Source organism: Rhipicephalus microplus, chromosome 1 (genome assembly GCF_043290135.1).
Source record: "Rhipicephalus microplus isolate Deutch F79 chromosome 1, USDA_Rmic, whole genome shotgun sequence".
NCBI lineage: Eukaryota > Metazoa > Arthropoda > Arachnida > Ixodida > Ixodidae > Rhipicephalus > Rhipicephalus microplus.
The window spans coordinates 215,280,819-215,303,436 of NC_134700.1; the positions used below are offsets into that span (position 1 = coordinate 215,280,819).

Sequence of the window (22,618 nt, forward strand, 5' to 3'; positions counted from 1 at the left end):
TTTCGGTTCATGCATGAATCTTGTTAAGGTGGCGTTATTGTGCATACCTCATTATACGACTATATATTGCCACGCGTATGTGCTAGTGGCGGGGACAAAGAAGTAGCGTGAATGCATTTTGTGAAAACAAGGACAAAGAAGACGTAGCTTCTTTTTTGCAGAGTTCGATAAAGCCTCTTTGTCAGTCATCCTCCACTTAATCGTCGATCCTGTGTTGTCACACTGATGGAGGTATTCGCAATGGAGTTAACCATGGAGTTAACTATATATTGTCTTGCTGGCGGTATCTTCCCGCTCAATGGCAGTGGCCTTTTTGGTGAAGTCAGCCACTGTTGTTGGTGGATTTCTCGCCAGCCTAGCAATTAGTTGCTCCTTCACTTGAACAGCAAAGCTGTTAGCCGAACCGTGTAATACGAAAAAAAAAAGAAAAACCAGTTTCACCGGCGAAGCGGTGACTGCAATAACAAGAATTTGTACTGTTGTGATGTTAATACCGCATGCGCTCCTGTCTTTCTGTTTGCGCAAGGATGCGTGTGACGCACCCTTGCGCAAACTGCGCCAGAATGACTGGGAACAATCTAGATAATCTTAAAACTAGCGATAACGCTGCAATCTTCGATGTCACATATATAAAATACCGACGCACTTAGCTGCCTGGCAGATTATCGACTGCCAACTCTCTGGTTTGCTGCTCTCAGTCTACAGCGTGTATTGCTTGTAAAGTGACGTTTCGTTTTGCCGGCACAGGTTCGCCCAAATAAAAAGTTCACTCATGAAAACAGCAGCTGCTGCCTTCGTCAGCATCAGGACCCCGTGACAGTATGAAGACTAAAATGCTAACTTATGGATCGAACGTCGCAACACTCTACAAAACGCTGGTGTAGAAGAATGAGTATGGCCGCTCTAGGGAAAAATGCTCTCATTGCACAATCTCTTTCCGTTGAGAGCGCACTACATAGAACGGGCGCAACCACGCCCTTAGAATCAAAGTTAACCACTGCTGCTTGAGTGACACCCTTCCCCTTCCCCAGTGCCTTTTTTCATGCTCGTTCAAGATGGGCAGCGGGTTTCATCTCTGCTTGAGCATTCGACGGCAGGTCTAACACGCAGTGGGGTGCTATCGCGTGCGCCCTCCGAGCGACGAAGATCAGCCGCCTCGTTTAATCTCTCATTGAGCAGCGCTCACCACCCCAGCTTGCACAATTTTACACTCGGGTAGAGCGTAAGATGCACGAGGAATGTTACCAACTTGTAGTTTACGTGGAACGTGGTGTCGACGGCGAAAACCCGTCAAGTGTTCATATAATTAATGTCGTAATAAAGCAATATCATTTAAGTGCCAAGCAATGGCACTGCGAGCCTATTTAAATTTTTTCGTGGTTCTCATGCCAGTTGTGGCACTGCAATGACCGGAACATAAGTTTTTAAGATTTATTTTTATCCTTATTGGTTTAGCCTTATTGGTTTAGTATAAAGATAACTTTTATTATATTAGTTCATTTCTTGTCTTGAGTTGCCGTTAATGTTGGATGCAGTCTTTAATCACATCTTGAGCATTGCAACATTTTAACACAAATTTTTTTCATTCGTCTGAGGTTCAGTAGCTGTCCAGAGTACCACCTATGTTTTCTATTTGAGTTGCTGTGCTTCCAGCTTTGATGTTGTAAGGTTTGATATATATAATAAATTTGGGGCAAGTCTGGTCACTTGATCAGCATTGAAGGCTTATTAAAAACCATTGAATTTTTTTGTGTTTATGAGAAAATAAAAGTTCTAATTAACAGTGATTTATGACCTGAGAATGTGGTGCTCTAGAGCTGCTTCAAATTCCCCTTTCACTGCTCCAAAGCTGCTCCAAAACCGTACTATAAACTCCCGTTTCACTGCTGCAAAGCTGCTCGAAAACCGTACTATTCCTGCTCCCAAAACTGCTCCAAAAAACTGAAGCCTCCTTCCACCCTGTATTGTAAACAGCCAGTATTAGTCGGCAACAATTAATCTCCGACACAACCGCACGTCGCTCGGTCTGTACCATCAGCAGGGAACTTCTAAGACGTCAAGAAGTTTACCACACAACTACTGAAAGTCTGAGTAAATCCCATTGCTACTCAGTATTAGAAACTACTTACACAACTGCCACAGTGTTCTAGCACCTACGGCACTTGACCGCTGACCCGTGGGTTGCGGGTTCGAATCCTGGGCACAGCGGCCAAATTTTCGTTGTAGGCGAAATAGCTTGAGGCCTGCACTTTAAAGAACCCTAGGTGGTTCGCAATTATTGAAGCCCTCCATTACGGCGTCTCTCATAATCGAATTATGGTTTTTGGACGTTAAACCCTAACAGTTATTATTACAGAAACTGCTTATGCCAGCACGGACTTGGTTTTCACTAGTGTGTTACCAAACAACGCATGGGAGCACGCACCACGCAACGGCGACCAACGACGTTTCAGCGCCGCTGTCGCGTGCTTGCGTCACACGGGCTACAACTGTTTAAATAAACTATTTAATTTAATGGGGCCAGGGTAGCGGGTAAGTGGGTGTAATGGGGCCAGGGGAGCGGATAATTGGGGTGGTGTTCGTGTAGTTTTGAACGCATCCGAAACCCAGTTAATACGTAGTCCCCCGCGTCTGGCACCTCACATCGATTATGCTTTACAGCAGTGCAGGAGATTTATTGCAGTGAAGCCTCACGACACCGTTCTTAGGTCGTCGTTTATGGTCAAGGCGGCATTTGTTATTGAAGTGCGTACATCTTCCGTTGGGTATGCCAGCATTCTGCGGTTTTTGTGCACGTTATAATAGTTAATTTTTTATCTGGTAGGGAATTCGCCATGTTGCTTAGTTGAGTCAACGACGGGATGTATTGCGTGGGCAGGCCATCAAACACAACAAGCATTTAAGAAGCATTTAATGAAATCTTATGTTGGGTGCATGAATTCAGTAAAGAAACTGGGGCCTTAAAGCCAATTTACGAGTCGCTAGCAGGCATTAAAGTGAACGGCATGGAAGCAAGCAAAAAGTAGAATGAGATTTTGTGGGCCTCAATAAGGAATAAATCTTAGCTGAACATTAATTGAAGTTTAATCTAAGTAGGCATCAGTGAATGTTGGTAAATGTAGTCGAAAAAGTGCTACTGTCGGATATAACTTTAGAAGTCTGGAAGTCTGTGTGGCTTTCTCTCAAAGGCAGATGTACACAAGCTTGCATCAATTACTCCAGACTGATGTCATAAGCTAGACAGCTGGTGAGGTCGCTTTTAGAGAATATCGCCATGTGGATGAAGAGGCTCATTTCTTTACTACTTTAGTTGCAGTGGCGATTGGGTGCCGCGCTTTTGTCATATGGGTGGGGACAGTCGGGCTTTTAAGTGGCACCCGACCATAGCAGCGCAATAAATAACAACAGCTTAAACGTGCAGTAGAATCGCTTACGAGTCTTGGAAGCGAAGTTGAAAAGAAGGTACCATTCGTCAACATCTGTTTGAATCAATTTAGGTTGTGGTGAGCACCAGAGCATGTGGCACATTTACGTTACTCCTTTTCCTCCTTCCGCTGTTGTAGATCACACGAATCGTCAAGCTCTGGCCTGCCGCCTTCCACTCTGGCCAGCAGTTCTCTTTACCCGGGCATGCCTGTGATGGATGCAGGCACTCCTCCCTACTACCCGCCAGTCTCCAGTCCCTACCAAGAGTACTTCTCCCCTGCGCACCCCATGTATCACTACAGTAAGTTGTCAAACCTACTTCTTTATCACATGCTTTCAACGGACTGTTGTCACGCTGGTTGAAATGAAATTGAAGCGTCTCTCATTTAATTTTAAGTGTAATGAACAGGTACACCTGGTTATCATACTTTGTCACTCGCATATTACGACTGGATGAACTGTGAGTGGTACTGCACAAAATAGGACACTTCTTGAATAACCTATGCTACGAACATGTGGGGCTCACTGAAATAGGCGCAGGCATCTTAAGTGGCAATAGACCCTCCACAATGTTATCAGCAAACCAACTAAAATGGCACTACATTATTCAGAAAGTTATAGTAATTGCCGTTGCGGGGCAGATTGTGTGCTCATGCAATGGAAGAGCAGTTCTTATATGTTCGTTGGACATTTCGCTGAAGAATAGGAGCACGAGATGAAAGGCACCATTTTGCATGCGTATCTTACAATGGTAAAAAATGACAGCAAGTGACACACAAGCATTGGCTTCTGCTGGGTTTTGTATTTGAAAAAGTACCATAGCTTGCTATCGTCATTTCAACTGAAATAAATGAGCTTCCATGTTCTCCTTACAAGTTCACAAATTTCATCTTTAGGTTGTATTTTGTGTATTTTGTCATCTCGTTTTACTGATACAATATTTTCATTTCCCATAATTGTGTTGATACATTGTATGTGCTATGAAACCTTGTTATGTGTGTATGTGCTATGAAGCTTTGTTAGGTTGACTTGTGTTTTATTTGAAAGCTTTCTTGGCAGTCACCGCTATTCCTTCTCAGCGTGAGGCAATCTTGCGACTCTGTTCCCCTTCACCTGCTGCTGCAGATGTTTTCTGTGTATGCAGTTGTAACCTTTTACACATTAAACATGCTGACGTGTACCATTTGGTACAAGCAGTGTTTGGCTAGCGCATTAGTTCAGTGCGTTCTTTTAGCGGGCACTTACCCCTGTAGCGGACATGGATAAATCACTGTCATGTGTCAAGGGGTGAATGACAATAAGTGTCATCCTAGGTGATGGAAAGTAATGTACAGTATAGATCCGCTAAACATGAAAGCATAGGAGTAGGTCAGCGCCATGCCAGAGTGCCTTGGTTATGCCAAAAAACTTTCACTCTTTTGTGCCGTGTCCAAGCTTAATACCTGATTTGTGTTTAAGAGGTGTACTTGTCCAACTTTGTGGGTTTGTGTTCTCATTTGAAATCAGTGTTCTAAATTCATTAAATATGTTCACAAAGGCACGCCATGTCGTTGTGACCTCCGTGTACACGCATTCATTGCAGACTTTGACCTGTATTCCCTGCTTAACAACGACTCTGAACGATCCGTGAGTATCGTCTGATACTTTATTATGTGTGTGTGTGTGTTTTTTTTAGATTGTTGCTTATTATTTTATGTCAGTATGGGTTGTGCTATGACTGTTGGCTGATTTTTCGGTCCTTCTAAATAATCACAAGTGTGTATGTATTCGAATAGTATATATCATATATTAAAAAAAATGGGGCACATTTGTCATGACCTAACCAAGCTGCACAATTTTTTTTTATAAAAGCAAGGCCTGTGCAAATGTAATTTTTTTTTGTTCAAATGAAGTGGAAACAACTTTGCGTAGTAATAGGATTTCACTTTCGGTAGAATGCAAGTGAGAAGATATAAAATATGTTATGTTTTAAAATTTACTGTACTTGGAGCATATAAACCACTATAGCAAGCTTTTAAACTTACAAAATGTGGAATTGATGTGAGGGCAGTATGTTCATTTATTCTTGAAGTGGGGGCTTCACAGCAGTGTGGATTTTCTCTCAATTGGACTTTTCCTGAATTTTCCCTGAACTACCCTTTTGCTGTAGTGAAACCACCTTTACAAAGGGTTACATGCGGATTTCTATACATTTAGATGGGTACTTTCCATTGCTTAGCACCTCTCCATTGCAGTGAAGCAACATTTACAGGGGTTATATGTGAACTAACATTTATTCGTTCATTTCAAATACCTCAAAATTTTTCAACAATTTTTATTTGAATCAAAGCAAATTCAAATACAGTAATATTTGCTTGAATATTTGAAGCATTTAAATACTTGCACAAGCCTAAAATGTCATATCTGAGACCCAAAAATCATTTTTAGGATTATAAATGTGAAGTTTTACATACCTGTTCTTTTTGCTTTGTATATATCACGAGTGCTCAAGGTGTATACAGCCAACACTACTAGAAGCATGTAGAAATAATGTGCAAGACATTGTAATAATTAGGGGTGCAACAGTTGCACCAATTGCGCCAATTTGATACAATTCCTCATTTTTGCGCCACGTTGCTCCAAAATGCCCAAACAGCCTCAAACTTTTCTTCTGTTATGCTAACTTCAGTGAGAAAGGGGGCCACGACGGCCACCTGTAGTTTGCATCATCAATCACTCAAGGGATCCAGGCGTGCAGACTCTAACCTTGAACTACTGTGTAAGATACATGCTCACTAGGCCAGGACATACGAGAAACTTGATCGACCAGATGAAGTAACAACGCCGTGGGCCCATTGGTTCACTGACCACAGCAGATATTTATTGGCAGCAAGACGCTACTTCAAGACAAAAATGCGTTGTCGTAGCCAGTAACACTTCGCCGAAGATGTGAATTTCCTAGTCGGCAAATGCAGCTATGGTATGTTAGAAACTGAAGCTAAAAGCGTATGCTCCTGCTACCGCACGTGAACAAACTCTACGTGCTGCAAACACAGGTGTTGCCGGCAACCACATTAGTTGCCAGAATAACGGCACATGCAATAGATATGTGGTGTCGTCGCCAGGCCAATCGGCCCTTGCCGTTGTCACTTTATCTAGTCAAACGTGCCTTGGAAGCCAGCGGAATTGTGCCCTAAGCTTATTCTCATTGTGAAAAGGGGGGGGAGTAGCGGTTAGAAAGTTTTTTGGCCTTGTACTAATAACCCATGGAAAGCACCACTTAAGCCACCTTTGCCACAGTACATCGATGACTTGTGGAAAAGTGTTTTAAGATTTAAAAGGGACTGCTAGCCCTAGTCACGGGACACAGCACAGTTTGTTCAATTACTCATGTGTGTATACGTCGCATAATTCTGATTATTGACGCCAAAATATCATTTAGATTGGCAATCATATGGAGTACTGTATGACATTCTGCAGCCCTAAAATATCAAACAAAACTGCGCCCTTTTTTTTTGCCGTTTTTACTTTTCAGTTTTATGAATCTCCCAAATCTCAAGGTCACCAGCTTGGCAGATCCATATCTGAATCCTCAGGGTCTATCAATTAGACAGGCCTGAGAAATGTTAATGTGGACTTTATCATTGCTTGCTGAGTAGGGTGGTTCAAAGTAAAACTTTGTTTCGAAATGGCAGTGCTCATATTCACTCTTTACGGTTTAGGGGATGTTGAATGATTTGTACATATTTTTTTCTATGTGTAAGTCTTTTTCATGCTGCGTCAAATTTGTTCTTTCGTGATAAAAATGTATTTTTTCCCCCCAACCTGCTCCAAAATTAGATATTAGTGCTAAAAAAGTAACATATTGCTCCAGCTTCTGTTGCGGCTGTTGCACCCCTGAAAAATGGAAAGCTGTAGATACCAAGCATATGGTGAAAATGTCGGGTGCTTTAAAGAAAAATATCTTGGGAGCCTTTGTGTGTCTGAATTTACCTGCCATGGTAGTTAAGTGACTGCAAAGCTTGCTGCTAGGCATGGAAGCATGAATTTTTTGGGGCCTTCATAACCACACTTCATGGGATGCAGGACCATTTTTTAAAAAATGTCTTCGATTTATGTTCACTCTGAAAGAACTGCAGGTGAATAAAATTATTCCACCCCCCCCCCCCCCTCCCTATTACAGCGTGCATCTTAATGCTTTGTGATTACATTCAGATTTGAGCGGGAAAAGATATGTTGTTTAGTCAGAAAAAATGCCATGATATTCATATTTATTATAGCAAATAATTTGCTGGTGTAAGGGACAACGTGCACGTGCTTGAATGACAAGTCCACCCTTCCCCTCGTCCCTCCTGTCATTTTCTTCAACCTGTTGAGTTGTTTTGCTCTCTCTCTGGAATAGAATCCTGCAGCAGCATTCATTTGGAGTCCATTTTCTGAGAGGCTTTAATATATGTATAATTTCTTGGTACTTTTACGGTGTGGTGCCTTGAAGTCATAATCAGAGTTTTCACGATTTGTAACATCCCTGCTTGTCATAACACATAAAATTTCACACGAGGATTCCCACTGGTTCAGTAAAAACAGTACATGCATGTGTGTTCACTAGAAGCACAGGTGTGCATTCTTCCTGGAGGCTCTTCCGTCGCCATTTTGAAGTTTGGTACGGGACCAAAAAAGAGCCCCCCAATCAAAATCTGGTCCAATTATTTCTCGCCTAGGTGGGGGTGCGGGGGGGGGGGGGGATGTTTGCTTGGGATTGACAGTACTTTATTTGTTGTTGCAGTACTCTTTTTCCTTTGCTTTGATTTTTTTATTTCAGTACGCACCGCATTTAGCCAGCCATTGATTTTTCTGGGCTTGTTGCTAGGGGCTGCAATTTCTCTCTGTAGCCAGTGTATTCGCCAGTCCATATACCATATTCTCGCATCTATAAATGTATGTATTGAAATTTACTTTGGGCACATAATATGCAATACAGAATTTTATATACTATGTGTGCTCTTACAGGAAATCTCTACACCCTCTTCCTCACCACCACATCTTTATATTCGGTAATACGTTTTGCTAAAGTAGAATCCTTGGTACATCTCTGTTTAGAGCACACCATTTTTTTGTTTTTAAAGTTTAAGGGGCATGACATTTTTGAGGAAGCACTATTTTGTCTAGGCATACAGTAGAAGTCTAGTTGGAGTCGGGGAAAGGGGGGGGGTTAACATTCTTTCCTCCTCGTATTTGATGCCTCTGCCACCCCACATGGCATGGCTTCACTATTATTTCAACAGTATTAAACCCTAACTGTTTACACTTGAGTAACCCTGTTCGTGTCGTTTCTTCACGGCGACACCGACAGACAAGCACGTGACAGCCTTGAGGGGGCTCGGCAATTAACAGCAACAAACCCGCGCGTGGTTTGTCTGCCTTCAGATTCCCTCATATTCCACAGGACTTGCTCACAAGGGCCGCACCACTCCAGACATAATCTCCCTGGACTGACCAACCTGACGGGCTTGGAAGAGCCAGGACTGGTGGTCAAATGGGTTCCTAACGGCAGAAGAGGCCACCTGTGCATCCTCCTTCCAGTGCCCGCAAACTTGAGGAAAGGACACATTGTTGCACTCACACGAAAAAAAAAAAGAATTTTGCCGCTATTTCTATCTCTCTCGCATCGCGAGATGGTATTGGCACCATGTGTACATAGTGATCGGTTCTCTCGCGAGAAGCTGGTAGTGGACAGGAAGTGTGTGCACCTTCTCTGCAGGCACCTAGCTCTCTGTGCTTTTGTGAAGAAGAGACATTGGTGGACATGCTTAGAGGTGACCATTACAAACGAAATGGTGTGTTGTTTCAGACGGACCATTCCCACGTGTAGCCACTTCGCACTAGTACGACGATGCAACATAAAGTGCTTCTTGACAAGTTTTCTTGGTGTTTATATCAGGTCTGCGGCATAATTTATTGACTGCCCGTGTGTTCTCTTTGTATAGGGAGGATATGTATGCTATTATTATTTTTTCGACTAGTCTGCAGAAGGTACAGACAGTGTGCTATGATTATTACTCCCTTTCAGGTTTTTTTTTTTTTTTTTTTTTTTTTTTTTTTTTTTTTTTTTTGATGGGGGATGATCATTGCTGTAACTAGATCTGCTGAGCAGCCAAAGACACAAAACTGTCGCAGCCACCTCAAGGCATCAATTTCGAATGGGTCCACGATGCTGCTGCAGGAGAGGCGTAATGCAAGGAGCAGCTCCCGTACGTCATCACACACGATCACAAAACAAGTATTACCATGCGGCAGACGTGTGGTAACCGGTATCAAGCAGACAAGTGACGATGCATTCGTCATGCCTATAGAGCCTTGAATCATTACAGCATTGTTTTTACATTAACATAAGTGTAGTAGATTACAGTGTTTGATATAAGCAGCAGTGAAATATAAAAGCTGCTTGCTTGCATTTCCAAAAGTGCCGCTGTCCTCACAATAGGTGGCGTTGCTCTAGTTTGCAAAATATTGTTCCTGTGCAGAGCAGTTTTCCCACTAAAGTTATTTTTATTTCTCCTGTCATTTCTTTTGTTGCAAACACATTTTTTTTTCTTCTCAATTTGGCTCTTGTAATGTGGCAGACTATAAAGGAAAGCAGTGGCATTGCGTTTATTGCGTTTATTTATGGTCACGACCGTACATGTTGACTTAAATGAAAAGAGTTTTGAAGTGACTTCTCTTGTTGGCATCCTTCTATAAAGATGTGTATAGCTGGTGCATTCTACTGCTTCCGTACATATTTTCACAATCGGTATAAGATGCTTGACTGAAGCTTCAGTGTGCTAGTAAGCAAGATGGTACACCATCCTTGCCTTGAAAAGAGCAACTCGGCGTAACTTGCACTGTACACTATTTGTTTTCTGTAAGCATTTCAGTCATCACTGCATCTGTACATAATCATTATCCAACCATGTAGATAGCCCTTCGTTCTTATTCTCTTCTTTCTTTGCCTGTCATTAAGGCCTTAAATTTAAAGTAATGTTATGTGACTGCAGAGTTGATTTTTTTGCTGTAAATCTGCACAGTTCATTGTGTATTAACAGATTTGTATCTATTTCTTGCCCAAAATAAAGGACCTTTGTTATACTGAATTTGCAGTGTTGCATTCATGTGCATCAGCGCAGCTTTACCTAGGCTGACCTCTTTCTAAACACATCTTTCTCTGGCATACATTTCAAAAATACTACTGCTTTGTGTTCAGGTAGTTTGCAAGTCAGTTTCTTATGCTTTGAACCAGCATCACATGAAGCTCAAGAAGTCTGAAATGACTCAGTTAGCCTCAGTTTAACATTTAGTTTAGGGAAGTGGGAGTAACATAAAAATTTTGTTTTTGTTTTTTTTTTTGTTGCGTGGGTTAAAATAAAAGGCCAAGCCCTCAAGAACCTAGGCCATGTACCACTAAGTGTAAGTGCACCCTGAAAAAGTAATTACAGCTGTTATTAAAACATGCTGTTATTAAAACAGCTGTTATTAAAGCTTACTGTACTCTGACATCACAACAGTGCATGAACTTCTTGTAACATACCATCTCATTTCCTCATGTACTCTGCACTGTGGCTCTGTTAATGATGCAAAAGCGGCCATTGTGGAAGTTCTGGCACCTGACGACGTCACGATTAGTCTGACTGCTTCATGAAGTCGCCAGAATAGACCTATTTTAAGCGATCCAGGAACGCCCTGTAAGTGCGCAGAGCACCATGGGAAATGCATGTACGCCGAAAGAGCTGGCTGTTTAGTCGTTCATTGCTTGTTCGTCGCCTGCTTTTCAGTGTGCCATGGAAATGCGAAATTAAAAGAATGCATCTCCGCGTAATGATTGTTGTTAAATCCTAAGTACTTCGCATGTTCAAACGTGCATGCATGCATCGCTACGCTTGAAATGTGCAAGGAGAAATGCATTTAGCCAGTGTAGGTATTAGCGAACAGATGTATGTCAAGCAGAGCACTTGAGCGTGGCATGCGAGTCATCGATTGCATATACATACAGTCAAAATGTGCTATCATGACCCGAGGCAGGTGGCACACCCCACTCATATTTATCCAAAGATCACGTGTTGACTGCAAAACAGCTACAGATCGGGCTGTTAACACCAAGCTGCAGAGAAGTGTTGCAGTATTCCTGTATACATATGCAAATCATTTCATTTAAATTTCAAGTCACACGCAGTGGCGTGCTGCACAGAGATGTGAATAGTAAATTCTAAACGCTTAACAAAGAACACATAGGACGAAAATTCGTTTGTCCTGTGACTTGTTATGATAAATGGCAGTTTCTTGATACACGGTTTCAAATTTTACTATAGAGCATGTTTGCTGAGTATTTTCATCAAAACTGGCGCTTAATTTTGCATCTATGCATTAGAATATTGCTTAACAAAATGTAAGATGCATGCACCACTACATCAAAACTTTTCCACATAGCTAAGCAGTAGTTTCTGTGCTGTGTGTGTTTACTTCCAGACACACAAAAAACCCAAGCCGGCGACGGCACACGGGCCCGGCCCGCTCTGCGGAAGACTTGCGGGGGCACGAGTTGGGGAATGAAATTCAAAAGTAAGGACACACTGAGATTGAACACTATACGTACTGGTCCTAGGCCTCCATAAACACTAAATTGTGGCACTATGCGTTTGAACCTGCAAAGCATAGTCCGATGGTGTCACAAGCTCGGCAAGAAAAAGTGTCAGTGACAGGCTTTCAAAGCAGACCTCTGGAGGAATTCAACTTTGCAAATCCAAGTGAGTGGACACAATGGAAGTGGCATTTCTAACATTTTCATATCGTGAGTGGCTTGGCCTCAAAATGCTTTGTGGAACAAGTCTACGCATTGGTATACTTTATGTGTGACAAGGCCGAAGACATCTTTGCATCAAACTTACAGAGAAAGAGAAGAACTGGTGCAACGATGTTCTGCAGGCGTTCAAAAACCACTTCATTGCTGGACAGAATGTATTGTATGAAAGAGCGACATTCGTCGGAAGAGAACAGCAAGAAGAAAAAGGTGTCGAGGAGTTCGTCTCAAAGCTACACCAACTGGCCGAGTTGTGCCATTTCAGAGAATCCCATGACGAGATGATCCAGGACCAGGCAGTAGTGGGCATCAGAGATTGAAAGCTGTCGGAAAGAATGCAGCTGGACGCAGAGCTGATCCTTGAAAAGACCACCGCTATAACTCGATAGTCTGAAGTCATTATGGAGTGAGCTGCTATGCTGAACCCTTTATTGGTCTTGGTTAAAATTAAGTTCGAATACTAGATCAAGCTTAAAGAAGATGCTGTCCTGCTAGCTCTGACCACTCCTCGAAAAGTTGTCATACCGTTAATGTAAATAAGACAAGGAAAAAAAAAAACTACAAGAGATGGTTGAACTTGAAGTCATTGAGCCAGTTGAGAAGCCAACACAGTGGTTTTCTGGAATGGCCATTGTTCAGAAGCCTAATGGAGATGTCCGTATATGCATGGACTTGACCAAGCTAAACAAGTTTGTAGAGTGAGAGGTTCGCCTTCTGGCTCTGAGCGAGCACCTGCTTGCGCAGCTTGCCGGAGCTCAATATTTTTCCAAGTTCGAGTTGGTGGAGGAGTGTCGAAACATGACCACATTCATAACGCCATTCTGCATGTACCTGTTCAAAAGACTACCCTTGGAATCAGTTCTGCGCCGGAGTTCTTCCAAAGGAAGATGTCACAGTTTCTGGATGATCTGGCAGGCGCTTGTAACACGGATGACATCCTAATCTATGGCAGGACGCAAGGAGCACATTGCGCGCCTCAGAAAGATTCAGCAAAGATTACAGAAAGATGATGTCACGTTTAACCGCGAGGAGTGTCAATTCAATGTACAAAGGGGGAAGTTCTTGGGACACATCGTTGATAACCAAGGAACTCAAGCTGGCCTTTTGAAAGTGCAGGCTATCATTGACATGAGACCCTCTTCAAACACTCGGGAGCTAAGAAGGTTTATGGGAATGGTAAATTACCTTTGCCCCGAAAATGTCAGAAATAGCCTATCCCATGAACACTCTTCTAAATGTGAAAAGCAAGTGGGTATGAACTTCAGCCGAACAGAAAAGCCTTGAATAGTTGCAGGAAAAGCTGTCTGTAAGCCCAGTTCTGTCAGTGTACCATCCGGAGAATCCAGTGGTAGTTTCAATGGATGCTTCATCGTGTGGGTTGGGCACAGTTCTGCGACAGTAGCGGAAAGATGGGGTCTACGAACCTGTTTCATATGCCTCCCATAGTCTGTCAGAAACAGAAAGGAACTACGCACAAATTGAGAAAGGTCTTGCAGTGACTTGGGCAGGTGAGAAGTTTCAGGAGTATGTCAATAGCTTACAGTTTACCATTGAAACAGACTATAAGTCGTTAGTTCCATTTCGCATGTAGAAAAATTTGTCCAAGGTCAAGCCCATGTTAGAAAGACAGAAGATATGTGCATGGTGTGTGTTTCATATAAGTTAACCCATGTGCCAGGATAGTAACTTGCTGCTGACACTCTGTCTCGTCAACATACTGCACCAAGACAGCACTGAGTTTGAAGAAGTTGCATAAAACATTACAAGTGTGCTTGCAAACTTTCCGTCAACTGAGAAGTAACTCGATAGTTGTACCTTCCACCAGTTCATGAGAGAATGGGGCTTTGAGCACGCGAAATCGGAGCCCCAGTTTTCTGCAAAGCATTAGTTTCATCGAGGCACCTGTGCGGATTTAAAAAAAGAGCCTGCAGAAAGCAAGTGATAACAGGCGTACAGAACCACGCTGCTTGCAAATAGTTTTAGTCCTGTGGAATTGTTGATGGCACGACGTCTGAGAACACCTCTCGCTGCAGAATGTTTGCTAGAACCCACCATGGTAGACAACCAAGCGTTTCAGGCCTTGGAACAGCGGTGTATCGCTGAGCAAAAGAATAATCATCACAAAAAGCACGGAGCTTGAATTCCTTGAGATTTAGAGCCAGGGGAGGCAGTGTAGATAAAAGACTAGAATAAAACTAGAACCGTACTTTCATCAGTGGGATCTCCGAGGTCCTATGTTGTGGAGACAGACACAGACCAACCGAGAAGGAACAGATTCCACTCAGCCCCACTGCCTGAAATGAAGGAACGCCATTACAGGAGTCAACGCCCAGTAGAAACCCGCAAGCCTCTCCAGACGTGAAGGGTCGTAAAGCGGGAGATGTGCCGGGTCAAGGGGACAAAATGCAACCAGAAACGGGCGACACATCTTTCATTCATAGAGCTACAAGATGCGTAGTCATGCCTATCTAGCGGTACTAAGCAAGAAGCTATGAAGGGGAGATGTGCTGTGCGTGTTTACTGCTAGATGCACCAGAAACCTGAGCTGGAGACGGCACGCGGGCCCACCCTGCCTGCCGAAAGACTTACGGGGGTGGGAGTCGAGAAGAGAATCTCGAAAATAAAGACACTCTCAGACTGAACACCATACCTGTCGATTGTACATTTCTCTGCCACTCCAAACGCTACAGATTTAAGCTGTAAATACATTGCCTCAAGGAGGCAGGGTATATTTCGTACCTAATGACTCAGTTTGCCAAAAGCTCATTCACATTGCAAAGAAAGATAAATATGGCTGCCTTCCCCCTTTGAATAAATAGGTATATATTATTATTAAAATAGATATATAATAATCTGATTTATTAGATATGCAAGATTATTCCGTATATGCACAATAATTTGCACAACCTGAAAAATAATGTGTGGGGAGGGTTGTGTTATTCGCAACAAATATGCTTGATCTCGTTTGTTCTGTACTGCACAAAAGAGCGCAGGGGCCTGCTGTGGCCAAAGAAAGATGCGGTGATATGCTTTCCATTTGCTTTTCACTTGTGTAGAAGTTTTTAATTGAATTCCTCTTTCCTGTGTTCATGTGTACGTCTGCCAGACATGCTGGTCGATGCATTACCAGGTGCCTAATAGAGCATAGAAATTCTTAGAATAGAGCCATCTCATTCCGGCTTGCATGTCAGTTGTGCAAATATAATTCAATCTTCAAAAAAACACTAGTTATGTTTAATCATCCTAATCAGACCATGCGAGAAACCTTGGTGCCTATCATATCACAAAGAGTGCCGCACTTTGTGTAAGTCAACGTTCACTGCAATTGCGAGACAAGGAATTCAACTCTATTAATCAACTGTGAAAATGCCCATTGGTTGTCTAACCTTTTGTGCTCATTTTTGACGTGTGATGCACCTACTATTTTACATGTTTTTTTTTTCACGCGTACAATAAACTTTCAGTCGTGAGTGAGCCAGCACTTATGTTTTAATGTTTCAATTACTTTCCTTACCCAGCTTCTTTTTTATGGGACTTTAACTTTTATTCCAACTAGTAGTTATTATACCAATGAGAGTTGCTTACGCTTATCTTTTACTACTCAACGTGCACGCCGTTTCTAGTGCACTTTATTATATTAAATGTTAACTAAGCTTTCTAACATGGTCTTTATATACCAGACCTTTACACTGTACTCATTGACTGTCTTGATAGACGTTGGTTCCGAACACATCCGAGAATCATTGACCACTACTGCGTTTAATAGGTAACCAACATATGTCTTTATTATTTCATTTATACCGTAATGCGTACTGTTGCCATAGAAATTAGAGGTGACGCCAGTGGCGTAACTAGATAGGACGGCGCCCAGGGCAAATATATTTCCGCGCCCCTCATTATGCCCGTGATAATGTTTGTTATTATTATTATTATTATTATTATTATTATTATTATTATTCTTGCTGTTGTACTACAGTGTACTATAGCCGCCTTGTACGTCCATGCATCACACAACACACCAGAAGTCCACAATGGTAGCAAAAAAAGTTTAACAAAAAATGGACCTTGGTGGTCACTTCTTGTCATCTCGCTTTACTTAAAATATGCGAAATTCATGAAATCCATATAAGCACAGAAAATAGAATCACGAACTAGGCATATGTAAATAGTCCATACCATTTCTCGCTACATTACCGTGAAATGTATCATTCAAAATTAATTATTGCGTACGCCAAATCTGCATATGATGCCTGCATTTTTTCATCAGTGCTAATGATGCGTTAAAAAACTCGTTCCGGCAAACCCTGTTGTCTCCCTGTTATCGCATATTGTTGCCTTTTATGACGTCAGTGCTGTAACGCTGATCGTGAATAATTGTTGTCAAGAAAAACCCGTTTTTTTATTTAAAACACTTTATTTACATCATTTGGATATTAAGACAAATATAAAATGCACTATACACTGGAACACTCCGTAAAAACTAGAGCTGCACTTTCCTTGCTTTCGATGAAGCAAACTGTTCTATAATGACGTCAAAGTTCGTTTTTTCAGTTTCTTCTCTTTCCACACTCAGTAGCGCAAGGTCAGTAAGTCTGTCTTGGCCCATTGTGGCACGCAAATAGGAGAGTATTAGCTTCAGCTTGCTGAAGGACCTCTCACAGCCAGCGATGGAAACTCCAATGGTTAACATCATCTGAAGGGCGACGCGAAGGTTGGGGAATACGCCATCATCACCATACTCCACAATAAATTTAAGAAGTTCCTCCGGTCTTGATACTGTCTGGTCAATACGCCGTGAAAGCAGCAGCCTACAATCTAAAATCTCTTCATAGAGGTCTTGCGCGTTAACGTCGGAACTGTAGAAATTGCCAAATGTGTTGCAATTTGTTTTTAGTTCGTTTTTGTCTTCGCTGTAGCACAGCTTGTTGATGTCGAGCAGAAAGCCAAACTTGAGGTCGGTGTCCTGCAGGCGAGTAAACCTCTGGTCGATTTCCGAATGAAGACGATCGAGTGTGCATTTCATAACCCTTTCTGTTTCCTGTTTAGCCGTCAACGCCTCTCCTTTCGACTTTTCACCAGGCATCTGTTTTTTTCGTCGTGCACGCCTTTCAACGTCGACATCATACGTCTCACAGAGACGAAGCCCTTCACCAAGTGACTCACTTACCAGAGTTTCCCTTTCTTCATGAAAGTGATCTCTGAGAGCTTTCATGTCTAAGGCAGCATCGTGAAAGTTCATTTTAGGATCTTGCAGTCTTTTTTGAACACGGTCTATGCGAACAAGTACCTTGTTCCAAAAGCCCAGCAAAATCAAAAAATCATAACTTAATATCCGCTTCTGCAGTAGTGCAGCATCACTTTTCGTCTCGCTCGTTTCTTGGTCATTATTTGACATTTCCTGAACAACTTCAAGTATCTTCTCAAGGTATCTACCGACCGGCTTCACTGCTTCGACCCTTGCACTCCATCTGGTCTCAGACTCTGATTTCACAACAACAGGCACTGCATTTTTTAATTTCTCCCAACGGTACGTTGAGCGAGAAAAAAACACGTAAAGTGCTTCGATGGTCCCAAAAAAAGTCATCATCATGGCTTCTTCCTTAGCAGCATGTACACCAACCAAGTTCAGTGAGTGGTTGTCGCAGTTTACAAAGATTGCCAGTTTGTTTTTTTCCGCGATTCTTTGACTGACACCACTTTTTTGTCCAGCCATCACGGCAGCGTTGTCGTAGCATTGTGACCGACAGTCCTGTAAGTTCATTCTGTCCTCTTCCAGCTTGCCAAGTATCACGTCAACGAAGCTCTCGGCGTCTTTGTTCTTTACATGGATAAAGCCGAGGAAGGACTCCTGAACATAAACAGATTTTTTATCAAAGTCAACTTCCACATATCGCACAACTTCTGACATTTGCTCACGGTGTGCCTGGTCGGGAGTGGTGTCAAACATAATGCCATAATATTTGGCTTTACGGATTTTTCGCAGCAAGGACTCGCGAACTGTGACAGCCATCATGTGAATGAATTCATTCTGTACAGAAGGCGATAGGTACGAAGTGGACCCTGGATGACTTTCAACGTATGTGAGGTGTTGCTTCATAACGGGGTCAAAAACGGCAATTAACTTCAAAAGACCAAGAAAATTTCCGACATTGTTCTCGCGGCTGGTTTGAAAACTCTCTCGATGCCCTCGTAATGCCAAGTTCTGTGTAGCAAGAAATTTTATGCAGTGGAGGACTCTCGTCAAAATTTCACGCCACTTGTGCTTTTCTTTCTCCATCTGTGACTGAAGGTCAGCGTCAATTATTCCCGTAGTATGCATCAAATTTCTTTCCATTTCTTTCCACTGTGAGAAACACATTCGGTGATTCTTTGCATTCTCGTGAAGGGTGATCTTCTCGGGTGCCTTCCATTTGGTGAATCCCCCCTCTTGTTCCAAAGATGATAGGTGATCTGAGCGGGAAAAAAGGAGGCAACAAATGCAAAATGCTGCCTTTTTGGCAGGAGAGTAGGCCAGCCACGAACGGGTGACTTCTTCACCACGACCATCACCTAATTTCTTCTTAAACCAACTCTTAGTCATTGATCGGTTGTTTGTTGGCAAGAAAGGTCCTTCCCGATTTTGGAAATACATGGCCCCGAGTTTAACAATTTCCGTTCGTACAGCGTCAGACACAACGGCTTTTCCAGTACCAGTGTCAAATTTTAAGAGACCTAGGTCATGCTTCTGAACGAGTTCTGAGATGATAGGTTGAGGGTGCTTCGTGGAATCCAGTTTGCTTAGCTTCAGAGCAACAGGCTCAACCAGCCGAAGTCCAATGTCGGTTCCGTTGTCCTCCTCCTCTACTGCAATATCCCCGGGATTGTCTGCGCATAGCATACTGTGTTTAGAAGTTTCGTGAACGACTCCTTCGTCAAGTTGTACGGACATTAATGAAGTGGCAGGAGATGGAGCTACTTCCAAAGGACATGATGAAGTACTTGCCCCAGGTTTTTCAAAAAATGGCGCGAAAAACTTTTTTGACTTCTCAGCTTCCTGCGCCTGTAGCCTTCTCCTCTTGCGTCCTTCAGCTCCGCTCTCTTTTCTTTTTGTTTTTGTCACCCGGTCCATGGCTTTGCTTGGCTGAAAAAAATAAAAAATCCTTGAGCCGTTCATTCACTATACATTCAGATGCCTTTTTAGCCATCAAGCAATGCAGCTATGCGGCCAGTCGCCTGAACACTTGCTGTCACCGAAGACACAATGTATGTGTATTGTCATGTAGCCAGGAACGATTCAGAGTTTTTCGGAAAGCTAGTTCTATTAGAGCGAACTTGTGCTCGGCAAAAGTGCAAAAAAATGATAAGGAACACAGGTGGTGAAGGAACAGCCCACCGGTCGACGACGGCGGAAAACGAATGTCCCTGCGCTTTTAGTGGAAGCGTTCTTATACCTTGCCGTATCCTCTCCACCAACATCGTTCACACAGATAACGCTGGTCTCACAAACGAGAAGGCATAGTTCGCGGCAATATACGTACATTCTCAGATTAAGGTTGGTGACGGCAAATGATCCACTGCGGTGGCATCATCGGCCTTGGTTATAAGAATTGTTGCTGATATTAAGGTGGATTTACAATTTCACAGCTCCGTTTTCTATCCATAAATGTATGTTAACTCGCGGTTAACCCAACTGCTCAAAACGTTGTTCAAGTAGAAAAACCTCAACTATCATGAAGCATGATTTTAAAAAGGAGAAATGGTAGTACGCAAAGCTAACCTCGCACATATTATTCCCAGTGGACAGTGCACTATAGTACGCACCACTATTTCTTCGTCAAGTAGTTTAAGTAAGTTGTCACAATTCAATTCATAACTCGACAAGTACTCGCGTAATTATCAAAATAACAATTAGACATAAGTAAGCAAGTTCGAACGACATCCAACTGCGCCATTTTCAACAACGCATTGATTGCGCTCTCATTTTTGCGGCCAATAAAAAAAGCCTGCGAAATCAGAAAATAACATATGACTGCGCGCCCCCCTGAGGAAGAAAAAAAAGAGCAGCAAGCAACCGCTTTGCCTCTTGTCCGCTGAAAACAGCAGCGTTCCGCATTTTGACAAGGGTGTTCAGGGCGCGCCAACATGCGTTGCAAGTTTGCAGGAATTCCTTTCGCTCAACTGTATGTCACTATAATTATTCATATCTAGCGGTCAACCGTTCCACTGATAACGCGACCGGAGCACTGTTCTGATTACGGCCTGACTCTGTAAGTTCAAAGCGGCGTGTTTCTTTGACCGGGGATTGGCACAAAGGGCCATGCACATTTTTTTTTTTTCTTTCTGCATCTATTTCTTGACGCTGGCTACCTCCCATTGAGCCTGTTTGAGGGTACTGCTTCCTGATGTACGCAGCAGTCTGGTTACGCGTCACTTTTCATATTTGGTGGGCTTTCTTTATCAACAGGAAAAAAAAAATGTGGATGCAATACGTTGTTGAAAATAGCGCAGTTAGATGTAATTTCAACATTCAATTACTTTATTTATTTATTCGTTTGTTTGACAGTAGATGATTGTCGTGGCGCAGGATACTAAAGGCGACGTTATAAGTCACCTTACTAGGCCTCTAGCACCACACAGTACATTCGTCACACAACGCAACTGCATTGGAATAAGAAATGCAAGAACATAACATTACGAAGAACTAGGCGATGGCTTCTACAAAAAAAAATTAAAAAATTAATTTGAAAATGTGTTTATAGCATACGAATCATTGCAAGCACATTTACAATAAAAAAGAGCAATAGTAGTGGAGACACCGGCGTTCCATAGGGGAACATACATACAAACTATCGTACATGAATAGCCTCATCAATGGCTACATATATAACACTTTATGCATACATATATGAGAAACTAAATGTGTAAGTATATTCTAAGCTTCAAGCTGTACAGTAATTGAACTAAACATGCCCTCCAATGAATATAATCAGGTGAGTACTTGCGGAATTATAAATACTTTGATTACTCATTAATTTATTCTCATGCATGAATGAATTATAAGTGGTTGCTCCAAATTACTAGGAACAATGTACACTAGGTTTGCTTCGCGTAACGGAGTTACTCATTTTTTTAATCGGGTTTTATGATAGTTGGGACAACCTGTATATTTTCCCGAGAATAACACCTTTATACTCTCAGCAGTTTGTGTCAACGTAGTGGTAATAATCCATGTGCAAAAGAATAACATAGGTAAAAAATACTCACACCTAGGCAGAAGTTCTGTTGCGAAGACGTCCCTCGTCGTGGTGACAAACTCTGGAGAAGTGAGCTGGGATTTCAACTCGGGGTTTGCAGGAATGGAGTCATGTAGCGACTGGTTGTGGCCTGCCTCTAGGATATCTTGTTCGGTCCGGAGACTCAATATTCAATGCCTGTGGAGCTTCTGGGGTAGCTAAACAATTTAACTCGCGAATGTACGTCTCATTGACCACTCTCGTTCGGTTGACTGACCCTCGTTTCTCGCTTCTCTGGATCGACCCATAACCCCTAACATTGTAGTTTTATAACACCAAGACCACGCCTCCAAGGGCATGTACCAATAGGAATCCCTCCTTCCTGGGCTGTTGCACGGAAGCGAAAAGAGGACTATGGCGGCACCCTGTGAGAGGGCCTACTAAGTAACACACACAGGGCAACTGATTGGCTGCATCAACGATAACCAAATGTTTGTTCACAATCACGTGATCCACTCTGACTTATGAACTCTCCGGTATTCATCAAAACAAAAGCAGACACAATTGACCATTTGCGGAAATCAGCAAGCTGGCTTTCCTGCAAAGTTGTTTTCCAACCAAAAGGTCTCGTTCGCAAACTGCTTTTCTCACTCATTGTGCTTTTGCCTTCCCCCACTCCCTTCTTTACGAACGACAGGTGCCTCGCCCTCCATGCGATGTGAGGGTTCGTTAGAGGTGGGACAACCACACAGTAATTGTTGGGGGAAAAAGTCGTTTTGTCGCACTCGCGTGCCTTCACTAGAATAGGAGTGGTAAAAGCACAGTGGGCGAGAAAAGCAGACTGGGCACGATAGTTTTCTTTTTTTTTCCTTTTTGGTTAGAAAACAACCTTGCAGGAAAGCCGCCTTGCAGATTTCTGCAAATGGTCAATTTCTCGCGCCCTTACTCTGTCGGTGTTGAAGCGGTGTCGTCACGAAGGGCACTGCGCCGTGCTCCCTATAGGGCTGCAGAAATTACGTGCCTTTTCCTTTTCTTTCTAATCACACATTCATGTGATTGCTCTCGGCGAGTTAGAAAGCGGCATCATATACTTCACCACACGTGCAAATGGCCGCTGCTTCGCCGCGGCTTTAGCTATTGCCGCGATGGAGGGGGTTGCAGACTTTAT

At 42.7% G+C, this 22,618-nt stretch overlaps 2 protein-coding genes across 6 annotated transcripts in view; one reads left to right on the forward strand and one right to left on the reverse strand.

Moving 5' to 3' along the window:
• Su(var)2-10 (E3 SUMO-protein ligase Su(var)2-10) overlaps nucleotides 1-10,538 on the forward strand; it is a 128,277-nt gene extending 117,739 nt beyond the window's left edge. For 3 of the 5 annotated variants that reach the window (XM_075891306.1, XM_075891308.1, XM_075891305.1), the window contains 3 exons: nucleotides 3,564-3,727; nucleotides 5,009-5,052; nucleotides 8,833-10,538. In XM_075891306.1, coding sequence (XP_075747421.1) covers nucleotides 3,564-3,727; nucleotides 5,009-5,052; nucleotides 8,833-8,901 — 277 coding nt within the window. In that variant the 3' untranslated portion in view covers nucleotides 8,902-10,538. Of the gene's footprint in view, nucleotides 1-3,563; nucleotides 3,728-5,008; nucleotides 5,053-8,832 lie in introns of those variants that run through there. The other 2 variants (XM_075891307.1, XR_012894644.1) reach the window with 2 other exon arrangements.
• A 6,094-nt stretch (nucleotides 10,539-16,632) lies between these two features.
• Nucleotides 16,633-21,488, reverse strand: LOC142806876 (zinc finger MYM-type protein 1-like). The gene has a single exon (XM_075891304.1). It carries the CDS (start codon nucleotides 19,389-19,391, stop codon nucleotides 16,719-16,721), a length of 2,673 nt encoding a protein of 890 aa, XP_075747419.1. The 5' UTR covers nucleotides 19,392-21,488; the 3' UTR covers nucleotides 16,633-16,718.
• Between the last annotated feature and the right edge of the window lie 1,130 nt (nucleotides 21,489-22,618).